The 12,955-nt window shown below is 31.0% G+C and overlaps 1 protein-coding gene across 1 annotated transcript; it reads right to left on the reverse strand.

Annotated features, from left to right (window-relative positions):
* Positions 1 to 266: 266 nt before the first annotated feature.
* LOC135955285 (aquaporin AQPAe.a-like) lies at positions 267 to 8,646 on the reverse strand. The gene is made up of 3 exons (XM_065505628.1): positions 7,809 to 8,646; positions 7,200 to 7,746; positions 267 to 797 (listed from the first exon to the last, which is right to left on the reverse strand). Exons 1-3 carry the CDS (start codon positions 7,844 to 7,846, stop codon positions 585 to 587), a joined length of 798 nt encoding a protein of 265 aa, XP_065361700.1. The 5' UTR covers positions 7,847 to 8,646; the 3' UTR covers positions 267 to 584.
* Between the last annotated feature and the right edge of the window lie 4,309 nt (positions 8,647 to 12,955).

Here is a 12,955-nt window from a genome sequence, read left to right on the forward strand (position 1 = left end):
CATTACAAAGAAGGATTTTATTCTAAAGAAAAATGTTATTGCTGATTTACTTTCTTAATTCTTTTTTGTGCGCACTCCTTATTAACGAATAAATGATACTCGGTAGTTATCACACATAAAAAATATTTTATGATCAATGGCATGACATTTTAAAAAATGCTAATAAAAAAAAGCTTCTTCTCTCGGCAATAAACCTATAAACAAAATAATTTTGTTTATTATATAAAATACAAATAAATGAATTAAAAATAAAACAAATAGACAAGTAAAATTTCATGTTATCAACATGATACAATAAACATGCCCAGCATTTTTTTATTTTTTTTTTTTATTAAATTGTTTTTGAGGATTTTTTATACATATTTAGGTACCTTAACTACTTAATTTATTAACCAGCTTATGAACTTAATTAGCTAAATGTAAGACAAAGTGGTAACAGAGGAATTGTTTTTTTTTTTGAAATGAAATACTTTAATTACAATTATAAATGAGATTTAAGAACTAATAAAATACATCTTTAAAAATATGGTTAAATATATACACACATGATTTATAACGTAAAATATTATTGAAAGCCTTACAAATTACGGGCAAGATATTTGGGCTACATTAACTTTCGTATTAGGCTTTTCCTCCTCACAGTCTTGACTTTTAAATACGTACTTATAGAAATTGGTAGCAATAATGCTGGACAATAGCGGCCCCACCCAATAGATCCATTGATCTTGCATCTGATTGTTCCAAATGGCTGGAGCCAATGAACGAGCAGGATTCATACTGGCACCGGTAAGAGGACCCTGGAAATATAGTTAAAGAGAGTAAAGATTTATTTAAGGGTGGATTTATAAACCATTAAGTAATAATATAATGAATAATGTCTGAAAGTCTTATAAGTTCACAAACAGCATATATTTGTTAAATACAAAAATAATGAACTTAAAACTGAACAAAATTGATATCATTTGAATAATTTGTTCTAAATCGTTTAAAACTGTGTTGTAGCTTCCAACAGTCACACAGATATGTACCTGAGCACTATGGTAATTTTACAATTTTAAATTTTTTTTTCCTTTAGGAAATCCATAATTGGAATGCGAATGGATTAAAATTAATATTTTGATACTTTCTCGGGTACTTTTTCTACAAGCCACAAAAATATATACATTTTAAGTAGTTTTCCGAAATTTGGACTACAAGAAGTAAAAATGGCAATTTTAATTTGTTTAATAATATGTTTAAGAAACTAATAACAAGTAAGATAGTATGGTCGGTCAAGCCCTATCATATAATACGCTACACTGAGTATATGAGAGTCGAACTGGTTGATGATTTTTACCAGGCTAATATCCCCTGTAAGAGAAAAATCACCACAACTTCCAATTGAATTAAATTTATTAACAGCTTCTTACTTCTTTTTTTAAAACCACAAACAAACTCAATGTAATTTAGCAAAAAATAAAAATGAGCATACAATAAAAAAATAATCTCAACTATACTGAATGAAATCAGTTGAAGACGCTTCAACAAAATGAGTATATATTTTTCTTTTAATATTTCAATAATTTATTTTTCTTGAGTAATTATATGGGAGGTATGGCCAATTATGGATTAAATCGACACAGAAAGAAACATGAATGATACCCTTAATCGGGACCTTGTGAAAATCTCTGAATGGGGTCGTGTGGGTTCGTAAGACTCTGTGTTGTATGTTGAGATAAAAGCGAAGGACAGACCATGTCGCTACATCAGTATTTATGGGTGGTGTAAATATTGTGGAATCAGACGCTCTTGATGTTCTGGGCATGAGAATACAATGTGATGTCCTCTGGTCTAAAAACATTTTTCAAGTGTCGAAAGAAGCTTTCAAGTGTCTTGGGTTTCTTATACGGTGTACATAACATTATCTGATCTCCTCACTATTTATACCACCTATATTCGACAGAAAATGGAATACAACTCCCATGTATGGACCGGTGCTTCAAGTCATTATTTAGCCATACTGTACTCATGTATGTGGAAAAAACTTCGCGCTGAAGCCTTTTTCAATGTAGAACGTTCAAATCGAATATCCACAAACACTACTTTCTCTTTCCTCCCTCCCGTAACCTATTTTCCTAGTCCCAACACAATGCTTTGGATGAGTAGAGGTCATCCCCTGCTTGCTGGTTCAAGAAGAGAAAAAAAATCATAAAGTTTTCCGCAAGATAGGTGCCACGTTTGCTCACATTCGATCACAAACGCAATATTATGACAACTTCGCTGGAGTGTTTGATGTTGTTCAACCGCAATATGGATGAGTTTTAGTGACGTTTTGTAACAGTGGACCAAACGTGGATCCACTTATTGGGTCAATCTAATGAGGATTGAAAGAAAACCGACAGCATGTGGCCAAGAAAAAAGGTATTTTCACGAAAATAATGTGCAATTTCCTTTAAAAAAACATGAATTAGGCTCCCTCATCCACCCTATTCTTGTTTCCAAACCTAAAAAAACGTGTAATTGATTCTGGAAAAGTATATAATCAAATGCTTCGCCCTATACTAAAGAATGAGTCAAAAAAAACTTATATACACTATTCCAGCCAAAATATATCCATGGTTCAACAAATTATTATTATTTTTAATCACGTTAGCTTTTAAAAATATGTCAGATATTATATATTCTAAATCATCGTCACACTTAGTGTTTATAAAAAACTCACTTTTTTGTGGGTTAACCTAAAATTGGCCTTTTTTAGAAAACCGGTTTTTCGGTTAACCGACTTCGAAAAAACCGGTTAACCGACATTGTAAGGAATTAATTTAAAATTTTGAATTTTTTTTTACATTAAACGATGCATTGACCTTTACAAAATACTAATCTCCCAATAACTAAATTTTTTATTTTTTGTTGCTTGACTGGTTTTTGAAATAAACATACAAAATTAGAATCTATGTTTTTCGTATCAAATGAAGTGTATTTGATGTTAAATGCATTTGTTATGACATAAAAAACTTTTTATTTTTTGTTTAAAAATACAACTTTTGATCAGTTATGATAACCATGTAGGTAATTCCTCTTTCGTAAGTACCACTTCATTGATTTAAACTATATATGCGAAAAATGTCACATTTTACAAATGCGATTTTCATATCAAACCCATAAGATACCAATCAAACTATTTAACACCATAGTTGTTGTTATTGTCTTGATTTTGTATGTAGATAACGATCTGTCCCTTTGAATAATTTAGTCACACATTACACTCTAATATACTCGTACATACAATACATTTGTGGATAGATAGCAACAATAATCAAATAATAACAAAAATAAATTTAAAACTCATAACACTTGTATTTGTTTCGATTTTCATTACGCTTTTTTGAATGACATTTGTGCGATTTTGGTTTTTTTATGCGAATTTTAGTATGTTTATCAGGGTTGTTGGATTTAAATGAAATTTAACACTTTTACGATGCAAAGTGCGGCCGATAATTTGTTTTTATTTTTTTTGGTTTTATTTGATTTTAAAGCAGTTATTAATTTGCAGATATGAACATATGGTTTGATAAGTTTTTATTAAAATTATTTTAAATTTTAGAGTTAAAACATTTGTTTTAAACAAATCTGTTTTATTTAATTTTATTGTTTTTTTTTCAAATTTATGTTAAAGATCAAGACATAGAGAAGAAACTCAAAAAATAAATGAAGAAATAAATGCTTAAAAACATACATATACAAGTGTTGTTGTTGGTTTAAACTTTGAGAATTCATTTGCTTTTTTTATTAACATATTCTCAATATTTATGTTTTTAACAAAATATTTCTTCTCATTTCTCATTTTCATTTCAAGTATTAATCCAATCGATACGGGAAGAGCAATATTGAAACACGCGTGTGTCTGTTTTATTAAATCATTTAAATGATGCGTCTATAACGAGTTATAAATTGTTATAATTATAAATTAAAAATTTTATAAAGCTGACTAAAACAAAACTTAACAAATTTATTTAACTTTTTCTACATAAATTAAATCTACACATAAATTAATGCTTGAAACTATACGGAAAGAAGTTTGAATGATAAAACTTGTCTGCCAATAAATGCTTTGTATTTTTATTTTCTCACCGTGAAACATTATCAAGATAATGCAAGTTTTAACTCGTCTTTTGATTACTCTACAATGCACAGTGGTGTTTAGTGAAAAATAATTGATAGTAAATTTGGAACTTCTATATGGCTAATTTAATTTAAATCATTTCAGTAGTTTTTCTATATGTGTGAAATATTTTTTTATATATGGAATAACTAGAAGAGAATCTTACCGTTTAGTAATATATTCTTATTTTTTTGTACTGCATTGCCTACTACTGCATTACCAAACATCGAGAAAACTACAAGATGAAGCTAATTACTGCGAGTTATGCAATTTGCAGCCATTAATGAGACTAGTGGAAAAGCTAAGACATACTTGTACATAATTGTGTCTACTTTTTAAAAAATGTATAGAATTTTTAAGAATTATAAATTTAATTGAAGATTTTTACCAAAAATAAGAAATAAAAAATCTTTGGAAAAATTTTTTTAATAAAATTTTACAATTATATTGTCAATTTTTAAAAAATTCCTAAAATGAAAAAAAAAAATAGATTTGCTATTGAAAATTCCACAATTTGCAAGAAAAAAAAAATTTAAAAAATCCCACAAATGGAATTTTTTAGATTTTTGGCTCTATGTTGGTTCCAAATCAAAATCTAGGTGGACAAAATTATAAAAATCGGTATCTTCAGAATTTGGAAAAACGAAGTTTTTTCGGAAGCTGACAATCTGCTCTCCTCCAATACAAGTGGGTATTTCAATTGGACATTTCGTTTTGTCGATAGAAGCGCCATAAATTCCATAGACATATTGCAACATACAAAACAGTTTTAAATTTTTTAAAGCATGTGTGGGATTACAGAAATTTTGGTCTAAAGTTGAAATTTACATAAAAAATAGGTAGACTTTTCAAATGCGAATATGTATCTCGTAAACCGTAAGAGATAGCTATAACGATGAGATCTCTTCTATTAGAACTTTTAACTTTTCATATACCTAAGATATCCATCTTTGGGACCTTGAGACTCTTCTTGGTGCATAAAGTCCAAATCCAAAACTTAAACTGATCTAAACTAGTAGTACCCTTATTGAGTTCGTACGTTCCGAATGTCGTATCCGCTAGGGCCGGTCAATAGCAGAGAAGATGCGTAACCGTTCCCTCCTCTTCCTCGTAATTACAACTTCTTCAGAAATTGTGAAACTGCTGATTCGATCTCCTGACGTGCAATACTAACAAGAAGTGACCAGTGTTATTAGTCAACTAACTAGAACCTATTGGGTTCGTTACCTAACCATCTTCTTGGTATCAATCCTTTACAGTTTCATTAGGTTGCGTAAGATGCAATATTACGTTCCGAATCTAAGATCCGATAGGATAGCTGAGAAGATATTTAACCGTACCTTTCTCTTCCTCGTATTGAGAACTTCTACAGAAATCGTGAAATGACAGATTCAATCTCCTGACATGCAAGACGAACAAGCAGTGAACAGTGTTACTAGATTCCACAGCAGAACCTGTGAAATGTTCGTCATTGGAATGGTACTACAACAATGGGAGTGAAACACCAACAAATCGATACATTTCTGCTTCTAAGAGCGAAGTCCTTCTTCTTTGCCTTGATACCCAAGTATCCAGTAAAATTAAACTGTAGAATATCCCGGCATACAAGGTTAGATGTTAGATGTTGCATAGACTCCGCTAATAAATTTCACGGCAACCTGGCTAACAGTATATCAACCTCGTATATCCGATGAAATCGTAACCAATTTATAGCCCTTTTAATGGCCGAAATTTTAGCCAGCAAAATAATACGGTGGTGGGGAAGTCTGAAAGATATATTTGTCCCTGGACGTGCAAAAAACCTCTCACAACCTTCCCAATCTTTGAATTATCAGTGAAGATCTCAAATATAATAATTATTAGTTTACTAATATTTATCACAGCGCCCTCCTTCGGTGGTATAACACTAAAACGCCACCGAAGTAAAATAATTAAATAAAGGTTGTTGGCTTGACTAAGGCGCCATCTCATCACCAGAGGCGCTGCAACCTGCACTAATAACAAACATAACGGGCAATTGCAGAGTTGTCAATAAAAGCTTTTCTCCTCCTTTCACCACCTTTTCTTCTACACTCTATCCCCGTTCCAAAAGAAAGTAACACATTTATATATAGGCATATTAATTGCCTGAGTGTTACTTCTCTTTTTTTTTTAAAAAAAATCTTTGAACTATCAGTGAAGATCTCAAATGGACTTACATGTCCACAGTTCACCCGATTCCATGTGCCCAAAGCGTTGAATCTAATGGCAGAGTTAAGAGCTACTCTCTTGGCCATAAGATCAGCAGGCAGCCAGTTTATCATGGCGAAAATAGCAAGAGCAATCCACCAGATGAATATACTATACATTCATGGGATAAATCACTATAAATATGGGATTAAGAGCCATTTAGTTTTTCTGGGAGTAATACCTCCGAGTTGCCCTATTATAATATTCATTTACAGTTTATAGTCCAGGAATATGACCAGATATTTTGTGATGTCGGATAAATAAAACTGAACCCCTTTCAAGCGAGATAGAGACAAAGTTGGGAGCTTATATTTACTCGTGAACTCTTCAGCGAAAATATAATTTTGCCAGTATGATGTTAATCTCTGAGGTAAGATCAATCTTCGATTGAGAAATTGTCAAGACAAAGCGAAATTTAAAATTTTAAAAATTGGGAGTGCGAAAAATTTGGACTACACTGTGTAACAGGAAATTACTTCCTCCATCATTACAATTCCATTAATTTTATTCAATTCCCAAGCGAAATGAAAACAGATCAGAAAGCAGTGATCAGTTAAAGAAATATTTTTTTTTTTAATTTTTTTTTATAATTGAACCCATAATATCCAACAATAAAAAAATCACTTAAGGATATTGTTTGAGGACACGTCCTTGGATTCGTTAAGACTTAAATTATGATCAGGAATTTTTTGGATAAACTGAGTAAATATCCTTAATATGTAAAATCGATTAAGAAATAATTACATTGATATTCTTCATGCTTGAGTTCTCAAAAAGAGAAGATAATAAAATACTAAATAATCTTTAAAAACAATTATGTCACACTTACCGCTGTCATCGACAAAGCAGCCACTGTCATGCCAAAGCGAATGGGTACCGAATCCTGAAACATTTTATTACGTGAATCCCAAACACCGCAGCATACCCACATTAGGGTGGCAGTAATACACATTTCAATGCCCACAGCCTGCCATGTAGCAATATTTGCATGTACGGAGGTCAAGCATAAAGCGGTACTTTTACCCGGCACCTGTATTAGATCCATAGGTAAAAATACCTTAAGCAAACCATAACCACAAATGGCGCCCAAGATCTGAACCACTATATAGCCGACTACCATGGGCAAGGAGATCATGTCATAGATGTATGAAGCCAAAGTAACGGCAGGATTTAAATGAGCTCCCGAACAGCAGCCGAAGCATTGTATAATAATAAGGACAATCATACCGAAATTTAAAGATCTAAGCAAACTGCTGCTTTCAAAAGCATCCGATTCTATGCAGCCCATACAGCCCAGAAACATCAGCATGCCGGTGCCAAGGAATTCACTTAAAAGGCAGCATAGATTTTCCAATAGTTTTACTTTTTCCTTGGGGCTGTAAGAATGAGGAAATTAATTTACATTTCTATTTAATAATTTTGATTTTTATCTCTTTACCTTTTGGCGCACAAACATTTGAATAGGGGACTTTTCATTTTGCCGTTATTACTTTGTATTTTAATTTGATTAATAATTATTTTTTCTTATAAGATTTTTAATATTTCCAAAATGATTATAGTTTTCCGGTATAAAGTTTATTTGTCTGGCCAACGGGTTTTAATGCAAATTGTTAAATGATTTGTTTAATTTGTTTGCAAAGCGTTTAAGTCTATTCAAGTTTTTCTTCATGGATTCATACTGGTAAATGCCACTAATTTTATTTTTCAAGAAACGTGTTGTTTAACTTATGTTTGATTTTGCACTAAGAAATATTTAGTTTTAGTTTATTTTTTTATGGCAAAGAATAGATATTTCTACACAGAATTTGTACTCGCAAATACATTTTGTTTATCACTTGATTGCTTGTATTAAATGGAGACTTTTTTCTTTGCCAAATTTTCTGGTTTATTTTGGCAAAAACAATTTATGTTCAATTTGTTTATATTCGGGTTTTTGGCAAGTGCATGCGTTAAAAAATCCACTTGATCATTTAGTTTGAACGTTTACAAAAAAGTTTTTTTTTTGTATTGAGGAGAGAAGTTTTTAAATTTGTTGAAGTTGAATGAATAGCTGATAATGTACTGACAAATCCAACTGCTGTTAAATGCTACCAAAGTGTTGTTTTGGTTTTTAATCGCATTTCTCGTTTTGTCGTATTCGTATTTAGTTTTGATGATATTTCGATTATTTTTTTTGTTGTTATTGTTTTAGCCAACGACTCCCACGACGCGAACAGTCTGTTAATGTGACAAATTGCGGATCGTTGAGTATCCACACTTTAACATTTCACGTACTACTTACCTTCGTGCTAATATTTATACTTAAATACCTTGCATGTGGAGTATCTATCGTACACGTAAAAAAATTCAACAAGTTCTTTAACATTTAATGATCAACATAACTTTGCTAATCTCTGTTTATTTGACAATTATGATAATTAAATATTAAAGAGTGCGCACTAACAGATTTTATCGCCTAACGTGAAAAACACTTCAATTTCGTTTACCCAATAGTTGGTAGTAAATAAACAAATAAATAAATATTTCAGATAGTGAAATTTATCATGTGAAGTTAGCCAGTTGTAGCTGTTTTGTAAGCAACCAATTAAATTAAATAAATTGTTTGTAATTTTGATACTACGAAGCCATTTATTGGAAAAGAACTGATGTTTACAATATTTTGACATGGCTTAGTTAAGTTTTATTAATTTATAGGGGCTCCACGTTTAGGTTACATGAGTAGGTCACATGTATTGCAGTTTAGTTGAGGGGACTAAAGCTCAAAAGAATGTATTCGACCATCGGAAATACTTCTTATTGATCATCTATTTGTTGGCCAAATTATTCTCCAATATTCCTATAGTTTCAAAGTTATCGCACCTTATATGGCCTTCATAATCCCTCTCTCTCTATCTAGGTGAAATTTCGATTCTAGCAGATTCAAGAAAAACCAACTGGGCAAATTCTATTTAAAACAAGTAAGACAGCTATATTCGACTGTGCCGAATCACCAAATTATACCCTTCAACAAATTATATTTCAAAATAAAAATTTTAAATATTTTTAGGTAACAAAATTTATTTTTTTCCAATGTTGTTGTTTTCATTTGTATGAAAAAAAAAATCGAATTGTTTTTTAAAAAAAGTTTTTTTTTAAATTATAATTTTTTTTTTTAATTTTAAAATTTTTTTTAATATTTAGCGAAAAAAAATTTTTAGTGAAAAGAAAAAATTCGGGTTAAAACATATTTTTTCCGAAAATATCTTAGAAATATCTAACATTAGATATTCATATTGTTACGTTTTAACCTTTTCAAAACGTTGGTTTATTTCCTTTAAATAAATCGGATACTTTTGATTGCAAATAAAAGCCGTTTAGTAGTTTGAAAATTGTAACAACTTTATTTATTTAAAAATGTACAACAACAGAATTAAATAGTCACTGTTTTTTTATACAAGTTTATAAATTCGCAGAAATACAGACACATTTTATAATGTACACGAATTCACTTGAAAAACACAGCATACTCAGTTGATGTTTATTCGAAAAGCGTCTCTGATAAACTCCCTCGCGACTGCAACCTCTGCCACTATTTATAACACTGCCATCTGCATTCTAGATTGATCTTTAACTGTCTAGAGCTTTCTAATACATACGCCATCTGTGGTGTACTTTCTACAATGTTCTTTAACTTAATATTCGAATTCGTATATACGGTCGCAGCAAACAGCATTGCCAACTTACGATCAATGGTCAACTGAAAGCTTTTATTCAATGTTAATAATGCCCACAGATATATTAAAGTTTGGGCACTGCTATTTGAAAGCATTATGCAACTTTAAATCAGCCGTTAACATTGTTATATTTGAATTCAAGTACAATTTCGTAACAATATTGTCTATATTAATGACTTGGTAATCCAGATATTGGTCAAAAATAACTCAAGAATCGAGATTGTCCTGGTTTTTTCCTTATATCTCATCCATTTGTGGACCGATTTTCTCAATTTTAAATTGTAACCGAGCCGGAAGAATTCCGGAGATATTGATGTATGTATCATGTATGTAAGTTATTTGGGGGCTTCGGAAAGTTGATTTCAACAGACAGACCAACGGACATGGCATAATCGACTCCGCTATCTATAAGAATCCAGAATATATATACTTTATAGGGTCGGAAAATTATATTGTGGATACTACAAACGGAATGACAAACTATTATCTAACGAAGGTGAAGGGTATAAGAACCTGAGTACCTATGGAATTGATCATTCATTTACAATATTATTCCTCATACCTTTCGTTTAAAACACATCTGCAGCAACTATTACTTGGGAAACCTTTAGCTTCTGTATCCCGCGAGTACACCCATGAGTAGTCTAATCGGATTTCCATCCAGAGGCTATGTGTTACGTCTCCGTAAGTATCTAAAAATGTTGCTGAATTTCATCAATGCATCGTTGAATTTCCACATGAAATGTACAGGTTGTGTACTTGTTGCCATAGACCTATGACTATTGAAAGAAATCTGATGATGTTAAATTACACGAACTAGGGATCCAATGCAAGAAATATGTTAGAATGATGCCTCCAGCCCAAAATCTGCACGAAACAGTCTTCCATATCCATATTCTAACCGCTTCTTTAGACAATTCGTTTCTTCGAAAGTCCACTAATTCAGGAAACCAATATAATTCGACACGGGGGAACATAGCGAATAAGAATGAATCTAGTTGAGTAAATATTTTCATCTCACCTCTTGCTGGAAAACTGTCCATGTAGATATAAATTGAAGAGGTCTTTCTATTACTCCGTGGAATCACTATTGAAAACACGTAAAATAGCGGAAAAATGTATCTAGTTCTTTCATGATAGAGTATAGAGATATTCATGCAAGAGTATATAATAGAGCCGTTTATACATGACAGTCGGATATAGAGATTCATTTAGAGTTTTTTCACCGATTTTTATTCTGTATTGTTTGACAATGCATCAATATATCCTAACTATTCAGCTGTATTTCGAAAATCAACGTTCTGTGAGAAATATCTTTTGAGCACATCAAGAAATATATTGTCTGCATCATCGACTTTCCGAGCCCACTATTGCCAATGCCATCAGACAATTTTTATCTCAATATATGCCACCAAATAGACGACATCCAAAACTGAAATTCCAGCTACGATTCAAGACTTGGAAGCCAACATTACATGTGTAATTCTCGAAATACCGAGAATGTTGGCGGTAGTCTCGGCCAACATTTGATTGAAATTATCTATAAAAAATAAATGTTAGAGATTATTCTTTCGGGTCATAATAAAGAATCCGACATCCAATTCTATTTTAAGTGTTTTAACTATTTAAAAGGCGTTAGACACATATTTCCAATGTCTATCATTAGATATCCATATTGTCTATGTTAATGACTTAGTAATAGATTAAAATAGGTAAAAAAATTTGTTGGATAATTATCCCGTATTTCAATAACAACCTAAGTGGGACCCATAGCGGATTTATTGATGTATCTATCATATATGAAAGTTATTTGGGGGCTTTAGAATGTTGATTTCAACATACTGACGAACTGACGGACATGAACCTTCCGAATCCGCTATCTATAACGATCCAGAATATATATTCTTTATGGGTTTGCAAATTAAAAATATAGAAATTACAAACAAAACTACAAGTATATAAATATGGTGGATTTAATGTCAAGTGAACCAACTTTTGAAATCTATGTCTTCCGATCAAGATGAATTTCGCACCAAGGTTAGTCCTATTGGATAGTAATTCAGACACAATTTTTCCACAAGATTGGATAAGAACTCTTTCAGTTAGTGGGGGTCAAAATTTGACATTTTAGCCAAACATGTGTTTTTTCTCATCCATGTAACTTATTACCAATTATTCTTAAAAAAAATGTATCCCAAATAGTTTAAATAGCAATTTCTTGAATACATTTTTTTATTTTTTTCTTAAAGAACTTTTTGGTCGCATGTCTTGAGTTACAAAACACGTATTTTAATATAAATCTCACTAAATTATTAAAAAGCTCTTAAATAGTCGTAAGAAGAAGCAGATTAGTGTAAACGGAGCGTTTAGAAAAGTTAGTTTTATTATAAAAAAAACTAAGATGTTTTCTTATCTCGACTTAAGATGTTTTCCAAACTCCACAGATATATACTGTATGTTCTTCAGAACTTCAGTACAAATATAAGTAAGTCTTCTTAAGAGAATTCTAAAATTCGCAACTACTTTTCAAAACTAGTTCCCAACGTGACAATTTCTAACATATATGTATATATACATAATTGTATTTTAGAAATTTCTAATTATATTTCAGAAAGTTTCAATTATATTTCAGAATTTCCTAATTGTATTTCAGAATTTTACTTTTGTATTTAGAAATTTCTAATTTTAATTCACAAATTAAATATTAAAGAGTGCGCACTAACAGATTTTATTGCTAAAACACTTCAATTTCTTTTACCCAATAGTTGGTAGTAAACAAACAAACAAACACTTCAGATAGTGAAATTAATCATATGAATTATCCAGTTATAGTAGTTTTGTAAGAAAACAATTAAATAAAATAAATGGTTTG

Source organism: Calliphora vicina, chromosome 3 (genome assembly GCF_958450345.1).
Source record: "Calliphora vicina chromosome 3, idCalVici1.1, whole genome shotgun sequence".
Taxonomy (NCBI): Eukaryota; Metazoa; Arthropoda; class Insecta; order Diptera; family Calliphoridae; genus Calliphora; species Calliphora vicina.

What these genes read in the sequence shown, in the direction of transcription:
- LOC135955285 (XM_065505628.1), bottom strand. Translation starts at nt 7,846, where the DNA reads ATGAAAAGTCCCCTATTCAAATGTTTGTGCGCCAAAAG. An exon ending in AAATGTTTGTGCGCCAAAAG is followed by an intron (nt 7,747 to 7,808) that starts GTAAAGAGATAA and finishes TCATTCTTACAG; the next exon opens with CCCCAAGGAAAAAGTAAAAC. An exon ending in CTGCTTTGTCGATGACAGCG is followed by an intron (nt 798 to 7,199) that starts GTAAGTGTGACA and finishes CTATATTTCCAG; the next exon opens with GGTCCTCTTACCGGTGCCAG.